The sequence below is a fragment of the Apium graveolens genome, chromosome 8 (genome assembly GCF_009905375.1).
Source record: "Apium graveolens cultivar Ventura chromosome 8, ASM990537v1, whole genome shotgun sequence".
Lineage (NCBI taxonomy): Eukaryota > Viridiplantae > Streptophyta > Magnoliopsida > Apiales > Apiaceae > Apium > Apium graveolens.
The window spans coordinates 45,860,295-45,880,722 of record NC_133654.1 but is presented as its reverse complement, the minus strand read 5'-3'; the positions used below and the strand labels follow the sequence as shown (position 1 = coordinate 45,880,722).

Here is a 20,428-nt window from a genome sequence, read left to right as displayed (position 1 = left end):
GTCAATCGCTTACCGTGAACAGTACCGAAAGTCAAAATAGGAAACAAGGACGGAGGGAGTACCTTTTAATGAAAATCTGAGATGTACAATATAAATATAAAAAAAGAAATAATATATTATATTCATTGATATAAAACTGATATTCAAGAAAGTGCTGCCACATGGCTTAGCTGGACAAACAGGTATATGTAACTTTCCAATATTACCCCCACTAATAAAAAACGGCAAGTATCATAAATTTCAAGAATCACCTTATTTAAGATTTTGACAAAAAATTCACAATTCTAGGAAACCAATGAGTATGTCTCAAGCCAAAGGCGCTCACCACATGCTTGCTTGAGTGCCTCAAAGAGATTGTTTTCAGAGCTGCATTAAAGTTACACACATGCTCTATTGAGTTTTCCAAGGTTTTCTTGAGATGGGTAATTTTATTTTCTTGATTTTAGGCAGTTTTTTATGGTGAAAGAGTAAAAAAATTGGATTTTTATTGTGGGTTTTTAGTTTTGTGAAAAGGGTATGATTGGTTTTAGTTGTTAATGTGAAGTATGGTTGAATCTTGGAATTTTGTAGTTTTTGATAGTGGGGTTTTTTAATTCTGTGAAGAGGGGTTGACCTAAACTTTTTGTCTGCTTTGAGTTTTTGAGTATTTTAATTTTTGGAGTTTAATATAAAAATTTGGGTATCTTTTGAAGTGGGTAAGTATCCTGGAGTGGGTTAAGAATTGGGATTTGAAAAAGAATAGAAATTTCAGTTTTGTCCAACATCTTGGTGGATTTGAGGGGTAGTTGTGCCCTATAATTCAAAAGGTTTAGGAAGTTGGTTTCTGCCATTTGGGTTGTTTTTAGAGTGGTAGTTGCAATTTGGAGGAGTTTACAAGAATTTGGCTTGGTATATTAAGTCTTCAAGGCTTCGAGTTTTTTCAGTGTACTTTTGTTACTTTGTAGCTACCTTGATCTGGGGTGTGGGGTAGTGGAAGTTACAGGGCACTGCTCTAATAGTGTTTGGAGTTTGGTGTTTGATTTCCTAGTTTTCGGGTTTTACCTCAAGAGGCTGTTTGGAAATCTTTCAGTTAGACTGCAATTCTGAATTGTGTGGATATGGCTTGTATGAAGTTGGGATCTAAACAAGATGCATTTCAAAGGAAAGGGCAGGCATGGTATGGAATCTTTAACTTGGCCTTTTTGGTTTATTTGGTCTTGTTCTCGCATTTTGTAGCATTCACATTATCTTAATCTTGAAATTTTATCTTTACATTTAGTCTACTGTATTCTGCACTAGTGATCATGTATGTCTTATTTCATATTTTCCTTCCTGTGCACTGATTTTTGCAGTTGTGATCTTCTATGTGTTGTTTCTGTTTGGATTGTTTGTTTGTCATTGACTTTTACATTCTGAGATCTTGAAGCAAGTCATTTTACATAGTTAAGAGACACATTGTGGATTAACATCTCTAATAAATACGTGTCTTCTATGTTATATTGGAAAACCATGGTGATGAAGGTTTAGCGTAATAAGTTACCTTCACGTAATTAGATATTTGGTTTCTACATTGTCAGAATGAAAGTACATGCTATTTAGCTTTATTAAACTATATATGGTTATTAGCTTGGTCCCAGATTCTGTGATCAAATATGAATTGGAAGGTTATGAATTATGTTTCAAACAAATAGTTGATTTGAGTACAATAGTACAAGTAAATAGTGAAACATAAAACTGTTTTTTTTTTTTTTTTTTATCGTAGGTAACCCGCAGCCGCTACCCTTCGGGTGCGCACCGGGGTTCGCACCGGGTAAACACGAAACTGTTTAGCTTAATTTCCTTCATATTCTGGAAATTCAAACAAATTTCTATTGTTCTGGTTGCAGTTTGGTTATTAGATATGTAATGCCTTTCCCTAATCTGTATGATTAGATGTTATTTTCTGGCCTAAAATTGTCTTGTAGCAATTTGCATGAATTTTCCTGCCCTTATGGTTGTACCATGTTAGTTTTTCTTTATTTCAACCTGAAAGGGTGTACTTTAGTGAAACACAATGTGATGTCACCACTATATATAAGACTAATAACCCCAAGTTGTAATTTCTAATTTGAATGACATTGAAGGTTCTGCACAACTGGGCTTCCAAGTGATATTGTTGTTGAGGTTGAGGACATGTCATTCCATCTCCACAAGGTAATATCCTCTCTCAAATTTATTTGGTAGAGAAAATCTTAAGGTTTATATTCTCTTATAGATTCTTTTTCTCGTGATATGCAGTTTCCATTGCTCTCTAGGAGTGGAGTTATGGAAAAGTTAATTGCAGAAGCTTCTGGAGCAGAAGATGGCTGTATAGTTAATTTGCCTGATATCCCTGGAGGAGATAAAACATTTGAACTTGTTGCAAAGTTCTGTTATGGCGTTAAACTTGAACTTACTGCTGCAAATGTCGTATACCTTCGGTCTGCTGCTGAGCATCTCAAAATGACCGAACAGTATGGGGAAGGCAATCTAATCTTACAGACTGAAAATTTTCTTAATCAAGTGGTCCTGCGAAACTGGAAAGACTCTTTGAAAGCACTTCAAAGCTGTGATGATGTTGTCCCGTTTGCTGAAGATCTTAATATTACTAACCGCTGCGTTGAGTCGTTGGCTGTGAAAGCAGGTAGTGACCCAAATCTATTTGGGTGGCCTATGGTTGAATACGGAGGGCCTATGCAGAGTCCTGGTGGAAGTGTCTTATGGAATGGGATAAGCACCGGGGCTAGGCTTAAAAATGCAAGTTCAGACTGGTGGTATGAAGATATATCATGTTTAAGTTTGCCACACTATAAGAGGTTGATATCAGCTATGGAATCTCGTGGGATCAAGCAAGAGGTATTGGCTGGATCCCTCACTTCATACGCAAAAAAGTACTTGCCAGGGCTCAATAGACATCAGAGCACCAGTGAGTCTAGCAACCGTCTTGGACCAGTTGGATCAGGAGGCCTATCATCTGAAGAAGATCAAAAGATTCTACTTGAAGAGCTTGATAAATTACTTCCCATGCATAAGGGATTAATCTCAACCAAAATACTGTTTGGCCTTCTTCGGACAGCATTGATACTTCGGGCAAGCCCCTCATGCATATCAAACTTAGAAAGAAGAATAGGAATGCAGCTTGATCAGGCATCACTTGAGGATCTCTTGATGCCCAACTTCTCATATACCATGGAGACTCTTTATAATGTTGAATGCATTGAGAGGATTCTTGAGCACTTCTTGGCCATGGATCAGGTGACAGGTGGGGCCTCTCCTTGTTCAGTCGAGGATGGCCAGTCAATGGGTTCTCAGTCATTGACACCAATCACAATGGTGGCCAAGCTGATTGATGGGTACTTGGCAGAGGTTGCCCCTGATATTAATTTAAAGCTCCCTAAGTTCCAGTCTCTTGCTGCAGCGGTTCCTGATTATGCCAGGCCCTTAGATGATGGTCTTTATCGTGCAATCGACATATATCTTAAGGTGCATTTCTCAACCCTGTGATCAATTAAATGGGCAAAGAAGAATTACTCTCTTTTTATCTTAACTTGTATTTAAAAACTAAAATTACCCGGCTTGCTGATTTAGAAACTGCAGAAAATGCATAATCTATTGCTGGTATGGTCATTTGGCTACTTTCTTCAATTTGTGAGGCTTATTAACCTGTATGTTGTTTTTGTTCTGAAGTCGCACCCTTGGTTGGCGGATGCCGACAGAGAACAATTATGCAGGCTGATGGACTGTCAAAAGCTCTCCATGGAAGCTTGCACCCATGCTGCCCAGAACGAGAGGCTGCCACTTAGAACCATTGTCCAAGTCCTGTTCTTCGAGCAACTTCAGCTTAGGACTTCCATAGCCAGCTGCTTTCTTGTATCCGACAATCTTGATGGGTCAAGGCAATTGAGAAGTGGTTTAATGGCGTCAAATGATGGAGGTTGGAACACAGCTGTGAGAGAGAATCAAGTTTTGAAAGTGGGAATGGACAGCATGCGGATGCGGGTTTCTGAGCTCGAGAAAGAGTGTACAAATATGAGGCAGGAAATTCAAAAACTAGGACGTTTTAAGGGATTCAGTACTTGGGGAAACATGTCAAAGAAGTTTGGGTTTAGGTTGAAATCTCAGATGTGCAGTGCCCAAGAGGGCTCCGTTAGCAATCAGAAATTGGAATCTGGTAAAAGTGAAAAGACAAAAGAAAAGAACGGGAGGTACAAGAAAAAGCAACTTGCACTTAAGTAACACATTTTATTTTCCACTAATTCTAATTTATTTATATCTTCATTTTGTATGTTGGTTATTTAGGTTTTATTGTAATTCCATATATCTGCCATACTTGTCCAGTGTTTTTAAAGTGTTTCTATCTTGTAACTGTCAAACGTCCGAGAACCGTTTTAAAAGTGCACATTCGTATTCTTATATTTAGAAAGAATCTACTCTTGGCGAGTACAGACTTGTAAGTTTAAGTTTTTTTTTGACATGATTGTGTTTCGAGGCAAAGAAAGGCCTTTGTCAGCCTTTCGAAGAAATCTTTCTCCACTCATTTACTTACCCTTCGTTTCTAGTAAACGGTGGCTATAACAAAGTAGCTGAGTTTATACAAAAAGAAGGTTCACAAGTGTTGAAAATAGGAATAACCGAGTTCGGACTCAGTGAAGAAGATGCATTACATAACCTTATGTATGTACTAGGGTTTAATGCATTTGGTGGACTTATGGAAGAACGTTGTGCTGTTAAGATCAACATTCTTTCATGGTGATCTCAAATTGGTGATCTCAAATTACAGGTAGTATTTTGTATGTAATGCACAGAATGAAATTAAAATCATATTTTATAATTGATTATAAATATATTATGTTAGATATATTTGATAATGTAATGGTTAATATGTCTTATATTTAGCTTTCAGATCTTGTGTGAACAGGATAGATCAGTACTTAACTGTTGATCAGTACTTATACTGGAAGTCAGGACTTAAGGATATCAGTACTTATATTATCAGGAGATAATCATCAGAAGATAGATATCAGAACTTAAGTGCTGAAGGACGATCAGATAAGGACAGTAGCTGATTAAAGGAAAGAAGATAGAGATAAAACATAAGAAGAGATATGTATGAAGAAGGAATTCCGTGAAGAATGGAATACTTGGAATAGAAGATATCTGATTGATATATTTTAGGAAGCAGAATTATATTTCATATCAATTAGCGATTATCTTGTAACTGTGTAGTATATAAACACAGGCATAGGGCTTACACTATAAGTGTTATCATTATCGAAGTTATTATTATATATAACCCTAGCAGCTCTCGTGATATTTGTTCATCACTGAGAGGTAACAGTTCCATATTGTAACAGAGTTTATTGTTTCAATAAAGTTTGTTTTCTGTTATTCAAGTTCTTTAAGTTCGATTTGAGTGTACTATATACTGTATTCACCCCCTCTACAGTGTGTGTGTGACCTAACAATTGGTATCAGAGCCTATCTGTTAACTTACATACAGTTAAAGATCCAAACACAATCATGTCGGACACAGAAACTCCAACTAAGCCTACCACAACTGAGGAACCACCAAAGACACAAATTCAGAGTCGGTATGAGACCATCAGAGTCCCCATACTGAGACCATCTGAATATCCCATATGGAAGGTAAGGATGACCATGTTTCTGGAAGCAACAGATCCAGAATACCTGGATAGAATCAAGGAAGTTCCTCACAAACCAACCAAACTCGCTGTTGCAGTTGCAGGTGAAGCAGCAACGACCGTACCAAAGGAGAAGAGTGATTATACTGCTGAGGACATAGCATCAATTGCTAAGGATGCTAAGGTACGACACTTACTGCATAGTGTCATTGACAATGTAATGTCAAACAGGGTAATCAACTGCAAGACTGCTAAGGAGATATGGGATGCTCTGGAAACAAGATGTCAGGGAACTGACACAATTAAGAAAAACAGGAAGACAATACTCACTCAAGAGTATGAACACTTTGACTCAAAGACTAATGAGTCATTGAATGATTTATATGATAGATTTGTCAAACTTTTGAATGATTTGTCATTGGTTGATAAAGAGTATGATCTTGAAGACTCAAACCTTAAGTTCCTGTTAGCTCTTCCTGAATGCTGGGATTTAAAGGCAACGACAATAAGAGACAACTACAATCTTGATGAAACAACTCTTGACGAAATCTATGGAATGCTCAAGACACACGAGCTGGAGATGGAACAAAGAAGCAAGAGGAAAGGAGGAAAGTCAAGGACAGTTGCTCTTAAGGCTGAAGAAGAATTTCCCAAAGCAGCTTCCTCAAAGAAAGACAGGGGTAAAGCTCTTTTCATAAAGTCTGATACTGAGTCATCAAGTTCTGAGAGTGATGATGACTCAGATTCTGAAAGCTTGCCTGAGACTGATGCTGATGAGGAGATGATGAAACTGTGTGCTCTTATGGTGAAAGAAATCACAAAGATTGCATACAGGAAGTTCAGGAAGGGAAAGAAGTTTCCCAGGAAAAGCATAAGTTCTGATAAGAAGAATTTCAGAAGATCTGAAGGGAGAGGAGGAAAATCTGACAGAGGAGATTACACCAATGTTAAATGCTATAACTGTGGTGAGAAAGGCCACATATCTCCTGACTGCAAGAAGGTAAAGGGTAACAAAGGCAAGGCTCTTGTCACAAAGCAGAAAAGCTGGACAGACACCTCAGACTCTGAAAGTGAGGAGAACTATGCATTAATGGCAAATGCTGATAAAGAAAGTGCTGAGAGCAGTTCTGAAGCTGCTGAAACAAAGGTACCTCAGACTACTTATGCTTTTCATACTGATGATATTAATGAGTTGAGAAGATATCTTAAAACCATGTTTGTTAGCTATAGAGATCAAACTTTAACATGTGAAAGATTAACTTCTGAAAATCTTGCATATAAGAAAAGAAATGATTTCTTAGAAAAAGAGTTAGTCATATTCCATCAAACTCAGAAGGATAGAGATGATGCTTTTTATGTTAGGGATGAAGTGCTAAAAATGAATGAATCTCTAAAAACTGAGTTAGAAAAGGAAAGAGAAATAATCAGGACTTGGACTAACTCTGGCAGAACAACTCAAAATTTGCTAAGTAGTGAAAATTGGAAAGAGGGCTTAGGTTATGGAGAAAATAAGAATGATAAAGGAACTGAAGAAATTAAGCCTGTTGTTAAGTAAAAGCCAAAGTTAAAACCTGTTAAGTTTGTAACTGTAAAGTCTGATAATGAGAAATCAGAAGTTAAAGAGGAATTAACTTCTGACAAACTAAAACAGGAAAAGACAGCTGAAGTAAACATAGGCTTAATGACAAAGAAGCAGCTTAAGCATAAGCTGAAAGATGTCAAGAATGCAAACAAGGTAAAATCACCTAGGAAAAATAGGAATGGAAAGGAAGGTGTGAATAAAAGCAATGATTATAAACCTGTTCCTGATGCACCTAGGAAAATATGTCATAACTGTGGAAGTTCTAACCATCTGGCTTCTTTTTGCAGGAAAAATAAGAATATTAACTCCTTACCTTCAAAATCAGGAGTTAAGAGTCAGTCAGTTAGATACAAACCACAAAATCCTTGTTTTCATTGTGGTAGTTTATGGCATTCCATTTATACTTGTAAGGAATATCATAGTCTGTACTATGATTATTATCAAATAAAACCTTCTTTGAAGAAAGTTTCCATTGTTTCTTCTAGTATAAATTCTGATTCAAAGTCTGATAATGTAAATTCTGATAAGAAAAATGTTAACATAAACTCTGATGCTAAATCCGCTGCAAATGTTAACAAACTTAATAAGACCAAAGGATCCAAGCAAGTCTGGGTCCTTAAAACTAATAATTAGTGGTCCTTATAATTGCAGGGCAACAGGAAGAATATTCTAGTTCTGGACAGTGGATGTTCAGGTCATATGACTGGAAATAAGGCCCTGCTATCAGACTTTGTGGAGAAAGCTGACCCAAGTGTTTCTTATGGAGATGGCAACATTGGAAAAACATTGGGATATGGCAATATCAATCTTGGGAATGTCATCATTAAACAAGTAGCTCTGGTTTCAGGACTTAAACACAACCTTCTGAGTATAAGTCAAATCTGTGACAGAGGATATCATGTTGATTTCTTTGAAGAACACTGTGAAATTGTGAGTAAATCTAAAGGCAAAGTTGTTCTGAAAGGATATAGACGTGGTAACATTTATGAAGCTAAGCTTTCAACAAGTGCTGATGGCTCTGCAATCTGTCTGTTAAGTAGAGCATCAATTGAAGAAAGCTGGAATTGGCATAAGAAACTCTCTCATTTAAATTTTAACAATATAAATGAACTGGTCAAGAAAGATCTTGTGAGAGGATTACCAAACACAGTATTTGCTCCTGATGGTCTTTGTGATTCATGTCAGAAAGCCAAACAAAGAAAATCTTCATTCAAGAGCAAGACTGAATCATCAATTCTTGAGCCTTATCATCTTATACATGTTGATCTATTTGGTCCAGTAAATGTCATGTCTATTGCAAAGAAGAAGTATGCGTTGGTCATAGTGGATGAGTTCACCAGATACACATAGGTGTATTTCTTGCACACAAAAAGTGAAACTGCATCTATCTTGATTGATCATGTCAAACAACTGGATAAAATGGTCAAAGATTCTGTGAAAATTCTAAGGAGTGATAATTGCACTGAGTTCAAGAATCTGATAATGGAAGAGTTCTGCAAAAGCCATGGAATAAAGCAGGAATTTTCTGCTCCTGGAACTCCACAGCAAAATGGAGTTGTTGAAAGGAAGAATAGAACTCTCATTGAAGCTGCACGTACAATGCTTGAAGAAGCAAAGCTTCCAACCTATTTCTGGGCTGAAGCTGTGCAGACTGCTTGTTTTACTCAAAATGCAACACTCATTAACAAGCATGGAAAAACACCATATGAGATGGTGAAGAAAAAGAAGCCAAATCTAAAATATTTTCATGTATTTGGATGCAAGTGTTTTGTTCTCAAGACTCATCCTGAACAGCTATCAAAGTTTGATCTAAAAGCTGATGAAGGAATCTTTGTTGGATATCCACTTTCCACAAAAGCCTTCAGAGTCTATAATTTGAGAACAAAAGTGGTCATGGAATCTATCAATGTCTCTTTTGATGACAAGAAGATCACTGGTCTTAAAGATTTCGTTGATCATGATCAGCTGAGATTTGAAAATGAAGACTCATATTCTGATACTAAAAAACCTGACAGTCTAAGTCCTGATACTACAAACTCTGACGGATTAAACTCTGATGTTATTGAAACTGTGGTGACTACGTTAAAGGAAGATGCACCTATGCAGGGGGAGCATACTCAAGATTCTACCACATCTCAAGAAACATCAGAACATGCATCTGGCTCTTCAAGTTCTGATTCGTCAAGTTCTGATAAGCCAAGTTCTGATAGTGCTGAAAATCTAAATACTGAAGAATCCAACACAGAGAGCATAGTTTCAGGGGGAGCATCAGAAAATGAAAATGAAGATAGCATGGATCATGGGGGACCATCCAGTTCTAGAGAAAACATTCCATCTGCAAGGAAGTGGACAAAATCACATACACCTGATTTGATAATTGGAAATCCTGATGCAGGTGTCAGAACTAGAACAGGTACTTCAAATGAGTGTCTATACAATTCTTTTCTCTCTCAGACTGAGCCAAAGAAAGTAGAAGAAGCTCTTCAAGATGCTGATTGGGTGCAAGCAATGCAGGAAGAGTTGAATGAATTTGAAAGAAACAAAGTCTGGACCCTAGTGCCAAGACCAAAGAATAGATCTGTTGTTGGTACAAAGTGGGTATTCAGAAACAAAACTGATAGTGATGGCATAATTACAAGAAATAAGGCAAGGCTGGTTGCAAAAGGATATTCTCAACAGGAGGGAATTGATTATGATGAAACATTTGCACCAGTTGCTAGGTTAGAAGCCATAAGGATATTTTTGGCTTATGCTACTCACAAAAAGTTTATTGTCTTTCAAATGGATGTGAAAAGTGCTTTTCTCAATGGAGAATTGGAGGAAGAGGTATATGTTGAACAACCTCCAGGTTTTGTAGATACCAAACATTCAGATTATGTCTACAGGCTTGATAAAGCACTTTATGGACTTAAGTAAGCTCCTAGAGCATGGTATGAGACTTTAGCTCAGTTTCTTCTGGAAAGTGGATTCAACAGAGGGACAATAGACAAAACACTGTTCTACCTCAACCATGGAAAGGACTTACTTCTGGTCCAGATTTATGTTGATGATATCATTTTTGGATCTACAAATGACAAACTTTGCAAGAAGTTTGCCAAACTAATGCAGTCAAGATATCAGATGAGTATGATGGGGGAACTTAGCTATTTTCTGGGCCTTCAAGTCAAGCAGAATGAGGAAGGCACTTTTATTTGTCAAACCAAGTACACCAGAAACTTGCTAAAGAAATTTGGAATGCAAGATTGTTCAAGTGCATCCACTCCAATGGCCACTGCAACAAAACTGGATAAGGATACCGGTAAATCAGTAGATATTACTGACTACAGAGGTATGATTGGCTCTCTACTCTATCTAACTGCTAGTAGACCTGATATCATGTATGCTACCTGTCTTTGTGCAAGATTTCAAGCAGATCCAAGAGAACCTCACTTAACAGCTGTAAAAAGAATCTTTAAGTATCTTAAAGGAACAGCTGCTCTGGGATTATGGTATCCTAGAGAATCAGATTTTAAACTAATAGGTTACTCAGATGCAGATTTTGCAGGTTGCAAAATTGACAGGAAAAGCACAAGTGGAAGCTGCCAATTTCTTGGAGGCAGATTGGTTTCTTGGTACAGCAAGAAACAAAAGTCAATTTCCACATCAACTGCAGAAGCAGAGTATATTGCTGCAGGAAGCTGTTGTGCACAGATTCTTTGGATGAAGAATCAATTACTGGATTATGGGTTAACATATTTCAAAATCCCTATTTACTGTGATAATCAAAGTGCTATTGCTATGACAGGTAATCCAGTTCAACACTCAATGACAAAGCACATCAGCATCAAGTATCACTTCATCAGGGAACATGTGGATGAAGGTACAGTGGAATTGCACTTTATTCCCACAGATCAACAGTTGGCAGATATCTTCACAAAACCATTATGTGAAGCTACTTTTACAAGATTGGTAAATGAACTTGGAATGGTTTCAGGTTCTTTCTTTAAATCTGCTTAGACTTGTTCTGTGTTATCAGACTTTATGCTCAGTATTTACAGAATTAATATCATTGTGTATTCTGTGCTTAATTGATAAATGTCTTTAAGTACTGACTGTTGTCTGATATATGTTTCTAAACTCTGATAAGTGATATGTTTGTTCTAGTACATATTCAATCCTATGAGGATAACTGTGCTAGATACTGACCTAGTAATCTTCAATAAACAAATGACTCCATGGAAGAAGTAATTATTTCAATGGAAATCTTATGACACTAGCAAATTCTGATAACTGAGCTTAGTTAAGTTCCCTTTGTATATCTTATTACTAAGTCATAAATTAGAATAATGCTACTCATCTGTTAAGTTCTGATACTAGTTAAACTGCTGAATGTACTAAGTGCTGATAAACCTCCCTTATCAAAAGAAAAAGCAAAAAGATTAAAGAATAAAATCAGGTACTCCTTTGAGATCTATAGTAAAAATGTGAAAGGGACGACCCAAGTGCATTGCTGGTATTAAGTAAATATGCATTAGAAAAGCAAAATATTTTCTTGGTGACTTTTCACACTCTATGATTACTGGAGAAATACTCTGATAATAGCATAAATTCTAATAAACAGTCGTGACTCACTTACACTGAGAAGCCACTGTAAAATAGAATTTCAAAAGATGCATAAAATGAGCACAAAACAGTTGAGGTGAACTCAAGCATGAACTCATTCATCAGTAGGTTTCAGGACAATGACAGATCTTTAGCAAAATTTTAGTTTTGCCTTATTTCTAAGATATACTGAAGTGAATCAGACTTTACTCTTTGTCTGTTTTTAGCTTAATGCACACACTAATCACTCCATCTGAATGATGAAAATTTCTGTGGTGGTCTATGTTATTTTAGATAAACAGTCATTGTGTCATTTTTGCACAAATTCTGAGGACAAGTTCTAGTTACACGTTCTGATGGTTAAGATTCTGACGTTCATAACTAAGAACTTGTATGAGGATTTACTAAGATGAGCATTCCTTTTTCGAGTTAAGAAATCATGTTCTGATGACTGTTAAGTTCTGGTATAGGTCTAAGTTCTGATTTCTCAGTCTAATCCTTTACTTGGCTTATCTTTGAATGAAATTTAATAACAGTCTCAGTTTGTACTCGCATATGTTGAAGTGGAAGATTAATAGTCACTATGATTAGGATTAATGGTTTTGTACTTGAACAGTCCACTGTTTCTTGTGTCTTGTGCGGTCTAGACCATGATTCCTCTTTCCAATGACTGTTATTCTTTTTCAAAGTCTAGGGAGACGAGGTAGAATTAATTCTACCTGTCAGCATTAAATATCTTTGCGTCTCTTGGCATTCTTTTGCCTATATAAACAACCACTTCATATCAGTCTTTCCATCACATTCTTCTCACACACTTATCCTCCTTCTTCTGTCAAAAACACAATGGTTCGATACAACATGTTTTTGAACACACAAACCTTCACAATGGAGCTCAGTTGTGCTGACTGGCAGCAGGAGTGGCATGTAACAGCCATTCCTGAGGAGATCTGGGACTCTGTCCCACAGGAGGTGCTGGCTCACCTTCTATTCTTCGAGATGGATTATCATCGCCATCTGGAGCGCCTGGAGGAGGAAAGGCGGGAAGCTATCCGTCAGCAAGAACGAATCATACGACTCGCCATCTTGTTCGTCGAAGATAGGAAGAGGAAGATGACTTAATCTCGTCTTCTTCCTGTTCTTCTTCATCCTCAGCTTTGTCAGGCTTCTTAGCTAGGACTAAAGCTGTTGACGTTAGGATTAGAAGCTTAGGGAAAATCTTGTATTGATGTACTTTCTATTTCATATATGTATTGACTTGATATATTAATGAAAACTGTTTTTACTTCAAGATTTTGTCTCTGAGTTATTTTATCTTGTGTTGTTAAATCCTGCTTGATATTCTGATGACCATTTAAATTTTGTCTTTATTTAAGTTCTGATTCTTTGTCAGCACTTATTCATCGAAATTATATCGGTCATTTTTAACATGATTCATTTTAAGAATATTAATGTTGCAGTGAAAAATAATTCAATCAGTGCTAACGGTTTAAATTTTGAATTAAAACTGTGTCTCTTGATAAATGGAACGGTTTTTCCTTGAAACAAGGCAACTGGGTAAGTAATCATTCCTGTTTTCTCGAGCCCAGTAACTATCCATTATTACTGCATGTCTGACAGGTGTCCAATGGTAACATTTTTTTTCAGAGTATAAGAACAACAGAGAGAAGATTTCTTTAATCTTTTATTTTCTTTATACTTTATCTCTCTTCTTACTTTTACTCTCCTTCTCATTCTTTCTCACGTTGGTTTTTCATACAGACATTATCTCAAACACCTAACAGGCATACTTGAATCTCAACATTTTTTTCACATGGCACCAAAGGATTTAATCATTGATGGAGCAAAGTTTGTTCCAAACAACTATTCTGCAATTCTTGATCATGCTGAAGCTCCATCTGAATTGCATAGTGAGGTTGGGTACGCCTTAACTCAGCCTGAATTATTTTCAAGTCAACAAGTTCTGCGGTTCTGGAGGACTGGAGTTTTTGATGATGGTGGTAAACGAGGCACTCCCAGTATTATCTTCCAAGTGGGTGATTCATCCTATGTAGTCACTCCTGGTACAGTACGAAGAGCATTACATCTTCCAGAAGATTGTACCTTCTCTATACCAGAGGAATCAGAACTTCGGGGGTTAATGACTGATTTGGGATATGAAAAGAGTCTGACGAAACTTGGACAGTTGAAACGGGCTAATATCAGAAGAGAATGAAGTTTCTTCTTCGATTGCATCACCAAGGCTTTTGGCAACAAGTGTTCAAATTTTGATGCTATTCCCATTATGAGTCAGCACATCGAGTATGCAATTATCAATCAAACTCATTTTGATTTTGCAACTGCTTTAATTGGTTTTATTGGGGATAGGATGACAGAGGATCGAGATGTTGTTTATTTTGCTAGATTCTGTCAACTTATTTACACTTATTGTACTGATGAACCTCAGTTAGTCAGCACCCAAACCCCACCTTTTAAGGTTGCAAAAAGGTACTTTAATGATCTAGTAAATGCTGATACTAAGAAGAAAATGGTTAGATCATTACAGATTCCTAAGTCTGTAAAACAGATCCTGGTAAATGCTGATCCTGATACCTATAGATCTGTTTACTCTGATGTTCAACCACCTCCAACCACCCAAAATCCATCAACCTCAGAACCTACCTCTCATTCTACTCAACCTACCCTCAGAACTTATCTCCAATCCTATCTCTCCACTTCACAGACTGCTCAACCTTCTTCTTCAGCACCTACTGTGAAGCCTACATCCTCTAAGCCAAAGAGAACAAAGACTGTTCCTCACACACCTCAAAAGAGGAGGAGAATTACTTTGAGAGATGAATCAGATTCTGAGGATCAGATTCCTTCTTCAGAACCTGTGGTCAATGAAGCTGAGAAGGCAACTTCTCAGAAGGATTCTGCAATTGGGGGTTCTAGGCTTCTCAAGAGGCTTAGACGTATGACGGTTCCTGAAACTCCCAAGGAATCCAAATCAACAAGGAAGTACAAGAAACAGAGGGCACAAAGGCCAGTTTCAGATGATGAGGAGGAAGCAGCTAAGGAAGGGGATCAGGAATCTCTGATCTCACAAGACAAGGAATTTGCTCCAGTCACTTCTTCTCCATCAACTCCATCTCAGGAACCTGTATCTGACAAGGCTAATTCACCTTCTATGTCTCTTGTTGATCCAGGCACAAGTTCTGAAATTGATATTCAGAACCTGGTTGTGCCTGAAATACTTTTCTTAGAAGCTCCAATAGCAAATAATCCTTCCACAACACCTGTTACTGATGATGTTCAAACTCCTGAGTTATCACTAACACCTTCTCTGCATCAAGATGCTGATGATCAGATTTTAGGTGAGCATCAGGATATGGCTGTTGATCAGAACTTAATATCAGATCAGCAATTAGAGGATGCTGAAGCCTCCATTGCTACTCACACTGTTGTCTTATCAGAAGATACTGATTCTCTAAGTTCTGATGCTGCAAATGTTGGAGATACTGGTGAGGCTGCTACAACTGTAGATGCTGATGAAGCAGGTCCTTCAGGACATACTCCTCCACTGACTCTTCCTAAGTCTGAACTGGTAAAGGAGTTTGTTATCAGGGATGCACCAGTACCTTGGAGTGAAACTCCTGCAGGTCAGGAGTGGACTAAGGAATGGAACTCAGTTTCATGTGTTCCAAATGCTTTACATCTTGCTGAGCACTTGACTAAAGCTGATGAAATGTTACATTCTGATGATTTTAAAACCCAGCTTAGAGTCACTGCATTGAGTACTAAACATCTACAAGGTCTTCATTCTAACACTCATGCAGAGCTACACAAGATTCAGGAGAACTTTATCAAACAGGAACAAGTTTGGAAAATTGATAAGAAAAAGTTCTTCCAACCTACCATTGACAGGGTTGCTTATATTGAGAAAACTCAAGAGAAGCAACAAGCTCAGATTGATCAAATTCTGACAAATCAAGCTTCTCAGCAATCGCAACTTACTGAAATCCAGACCTCAGTGGAACTACTTATCTCTCTTTTATTACCTGCTGATGCCAAAAAGGGGGAGAAGGTAATTAAGTCCAAATGCAAAACCAACAAGACACTGCAAGGAAAGGATGATGGAAAAGATGACCAAGGAAACTCTGGAATGGGTAGTGGTCATAGTCAAGGTAGTGGTCATAGTCAAGGTAGAAGGTTTACATCAAGACAAGATAGTCACAGAACAAGTTCTGATACTGGGAAAAGAATAAGTTCTGCTGCTGGTAAAAGGATAAGTTCTGATGAACTTCTAGATCTTGATGAGGAAATGTCAAGACAGTTATTTCTTCAAGAAAATCCAGGGATGGACTTGGAAAGTTTAAAGGAAGAAGAAGCCAGACTTAAATCAGAGAAAGTCACATCTAAATATGAAGCTTCTGGTAAAAAGTTACTTCCAAAACCTAAAGGCATTGTGATCAAAGAAAGGATACATACTGAAGAAACTTTGGCTAGATCACAACCACAGATAGATCCAAGATCCAAGGGTAAAGAAAAGGTTGGTGAACCTATCAAGCCTTATGTACCTCCTGAGGAAGAAGAAATTACTGATGGAAAAGATGATCTTGCTCTGACTTTAAGAAAAGTTCTTAAAACAACCTCTGACATGGCTCAAGTTGTTCAGAGTCAAGAAATTGTAAGTTCTGATATTCAGAAGAAGCAAGTAACCTCTGACAGTGCTCAAGTTAACTTGATATCAGAAAATAGATCTAAAACACTCCTACCAGGATTCACTAAAGCAAAACAGACTCAATCTTTGAAGACTACTCCAAGTGGTTTTGAAGCAAGAGTAGTTACTGGAAAGGAAGCTAGAGATAAAACTGGATTGGGAAGTGCTGATGAAAGAAGAGTACACAACACTACCGATGATCCAACTTCCTTGAGTGAACCAGGTATTGGAGCAACTCCTGAGAGATTGAATCAACTAGAATCTGTACAGATGGTTTACCATACCTACTTGAAAGAATACATCATGTTGTATTTCATGACAGATGGTAGGGTTTATCATATAAGACAAAATGCCATTCCTTTGAAGTATTTTGAAGAATTGGAGCATGTACTTTTCTTACTTCAAGTGGATGACAGAATAACAGAGACTGCTGCAAACTACTTAAAAGAACAGATTCAGAGACAGAAAAGGCTTTATTCTGTTAAGTCTGACAGCAGATATGTTCCAAAGTACAGAGATCACAATGGGGATATTGTTGATATGAAGCCTAATACTGCACAGATCAGAACGTATCTTGGTATTAAGGGACTTGAATTCAATCTTGAATCTGACAAAGCTTATGTCATAAGACTAGACCAGGAGTTAAGGAAAGCAAAGATTAATGATCTCAGAGCTGCAATCTTTCAAACTGGTGAAGATACTGCAGAGCTTAAAGGTGTTAAAAGGAGAATGATTGATGAACTAAGATATGCTGAGAAATGTTTGTTGAAGAACTATCTCAGAACAACTCCTGACATCAGAGAGATCAGAAGTTGATGAAGCCAAGTCGAAGATCTACAACTGCTTAAATTCTGATATTTATGCAGATTGAAGTTGTTATCAGAAGTTGAAATTGGTAAAATTTTAAGGACTGTAAGTTGTAGTTATCTAGTCTATTTCTCATGCATTTGTACTTAATGTTTTTGACATCATCAAATATCTGTTTAACTTGTATATTTTGTTAATTTACAAGTTGGGGGAGATTGTTAGATATATTTGATAATGTCATGGCTAATATGTCTTATATTTAGCTTTCAGATCTTGTGTGAACAGGATAGATCAGTACTTAACTGTTGATCAGTACTTATACTGGAAGTCAGGACTTAAGGATATCAGTACTTATATTATCAGGAGATAATCATCAGAAAATAGATATCAGAACTTAAGTGCTGAAGGACGATCATATAAGGACAGTAGCTGATTAAAGGAAAGAAGATAGAGATAAAACATAAGAAGAGATATGTATGAAGAAGGAATTCCGTGAAGAATGGAATACTTGGAATAGAAGATATCTGATTGATATATTTTAGGAAGCAGAATTATATTCCATATCAATTAGCGATTATCTTATAACTGTGTAGTATATAAACACATGCATAGGGTTTACACTGTAAGTGTTATCATTATCGAAGTTATTATTATATATAACCCTAGCAGCTCTCGTGATATTTGTTCATCACTGAGAGGTAACAGTTCCATATTGTTACAGAGTTTATTGTTTCAATAAAGTTTGTTTTCTGTTACTCAAGTTCTTTAAGTTCGATTTGAGTGTACTATACACTGTATTCACCCCCTCTACAGTGTGTGTGTGACCTAACATATTACGTTCTCCATCTTGTTACGTAATATTACGGAATATCATAGATTTCCTTTTTCTCTTTTCTCTAGTTTAGATTCTGTTTTCAGTGAGGTTTTACTGCCCTCCAAATTATTTTGGTGCGAATTTATCTTAATTTTTTCGTAAATAGTAAACATCTCCATTTCTTATTTCTTTTTGTCATTCTTAACTGCTAGTAGATTATATTTGTTACATATTTGTTAAAAGTAATATTTGTTAAAAATAATGTGCATCCTTGATCCCTTGAATATCAGTTTTGTTTATTTGTTTAGTTTTATTTGTTTTATATGTCATTATCCGTTTGATTGCAAATACTTTATTTTCTGTGTTTTTCTATCGTGTTTTTTTAACAATTGTAACTCATATTCTTAGGTTTCTGTATTATACTTTGAGAGCAATTATGGTTTAGGTTATGAAATTTAAATGCATTTAATTTTTCAGTTATGATTGATATTATGTTAAATGATTCATTTATTATGTTTTAATTTAAATTAAGGTTTACATAATTTGAATTTTGCTTTCTAATTATTGAGTGAGTTTTATGTGGTTTAATTACTTTTAATACTCTAGTGTATGTATATGTATATATATATATTTATCCTATATATGTGTATTTGTACCTTAATGTAGCTTTTATTAGTGGAAGTTTCATATTTTTATAATAATTTCTCTTTATTTTGGTAACTGATTTGTTTATATGCTTTTAATGTGTTATTAATTAGGATTAAAAAATTTCCTTAATTGATTTTAATTTATAAAGGTTTCTTGGCTAGGTTCATTTTTAGGAAAATTTATGTCAATTGGTTTTTTAGTTTTTAATATGATAGTAGTTATTATCTCTTTAATGCTCTTATTAAAGGAGTTAAATTTTTTGAATGAAACTTTATATTTTATTAATTAACGTCTTTTAATTATATTGGTTTTTGACTTGGATGAAACTAATTTTTTCAGTAACGGTTTTTTAATTGATAATGTTTTAAGAAACATTTTTGAAATTATACCTTTATTATTATTTTAAAAAGTTTAAGGGGCATTAATTTTGACATAAATGGGTTACAAAACTCAATTTATAGAATGACGTGTCCTGTAAGATAACTTTTCAGTGGCAATACGAGAGTGCCATATATGATGATTTTTTGACCATTTATTGGTTTTATGAGTCTTTAATGACTGATTATTTCCTATTATGGGAATTTGTGTCTAATCAAATATATCATTTGGTTAGATTTTATTTTATTTTAATATCATATTATATGTAGATTCGTTTTTATTTTTAATATAATTTTCTTGTTTCATTTGTTCTTATTTTCTGGATAATTGGAAGATTGTACTTTGGTTCTTTTTTAGACTTTACGTCATAATAATCTAACAAGGGATCTTGAAGCACATAGTTTAGTTTCAGAATGATGATACGAGAGTTTCTTGCAGTTATCAGAAGACAATAGTTATTATTGATTTTGTATAAATGTGAGTTATAGAGGGCATTCTTTTTCCTCCCTGGGTTTTTTTCCGTAGAATTTTACTCTTGTGAGGTAGGGTAATCTATATCATACATTAAGTTTTTATTATCTAAACTTGCGTGCCTTTCGGTTAGATGATGAATTTAGTGATCGGAATATAAACTCTTTTGTATTTCGAAATTATCAAAGAATTTTTTTCATTCTTGACAAAAAGAAAAGAGAGAAACAATGCCTATGAAAATCATTGATAGAACTATGACTTTAGCAGGATTTATTGTAATTGGATTCATTATCGATCAATTCAAGAATATATGTATCACCGGAAAGTTCTTAAAATATTACACATTGTATAAAATGATTTTAATATCCGTTAGAATAATATAAGATCCTGAAAAGGATCATTCTCTAACACCTTAAGGTTTTAGAGTAACTGCTTTCTTGACATAGTATCAGAACTCAGGTCGGCAGAAGACTCAGGTTCGATCCCTGTCACCCCAACAATTCTCACAATTTATGAGGGATCCGAAAGACAAATTTATACCCTGAAAATGAGCGTCCGTGATCCACTTTTCGACCCATAAATGAGTTTTCGAGTGAGGGGAGTGTTAGAATAATATAAGATCCTGAAAATGGCCATTGTGAGGTTTTAGAATAACCGGTTCCTTGACAGTATCGTAATTTGTAGAAGTGCGAGCTAAAATATCACAATTTCACGAATCAACGTTGCACGAAAGTAGTTACCATAGTGCCAAATGAGCCAATTTTGACACATTTTGTGCAACACAGAAAGTAGAGGGACATATACAAATG

General features: G+C 36.0%; 1 protein-coding gene across 1 annotated transcript; it reads left to right on the top strand.

The window, feature by feature from the left end:
* The first annotated feature begins 239 nt into the window (after nt 1–239).
* On the top strand, nt 240–4,440 carry LOC141677418 (BTB/POZ domain-containing protein At1g30440-like). The gene is made up of 4 exons (XM_074483347.1): nt 240–1,156; nt 2,103–2,172; nt 2,257–3,480; nt 3,685–4,440. The coding sequence occupies exons 1-4, from the start codon at nt 1,098–1,100 to the stop codon at nt 4,231–4,233; spliced, it is 1,902 nt and encodes a 633-aa protein (XP_074339448.1). The 5' UTR covers nt 240–1,097; the 3' UTR covers nt 4,234–4,440.
* Nucleotides 4,441–20,428: the final 15,988 nt, after the last annotated feature.

What these genes read in the sequence shown, in the direction of transcription:
- LOC141677418 (XM_074483347.1), top strand. Translation starts at nt 1,098, where the DNA reads ATGGCTTGTATGAAGTTGGGATCTAAACAAGATGCATTTCAAAGGAAA. An exon ending in TGTCATTCCATCTCCACAAG is followed by an intron (nt 2,173 to 2,256) that starts GTAATATCCTCT and finishes CGTGATATGCAG; the next exon opens with TTTCCATTGCTCTCTAGGAG. An exon ending in CAATCGACATATATCTTAAG is followed by an intron (nt 3,481 to 3,684) that starts GTGCATTTCTCA and finishes TTTGTTCTGAAG; the next exon opens with TCGCACCCTTGGTTGGCGGA.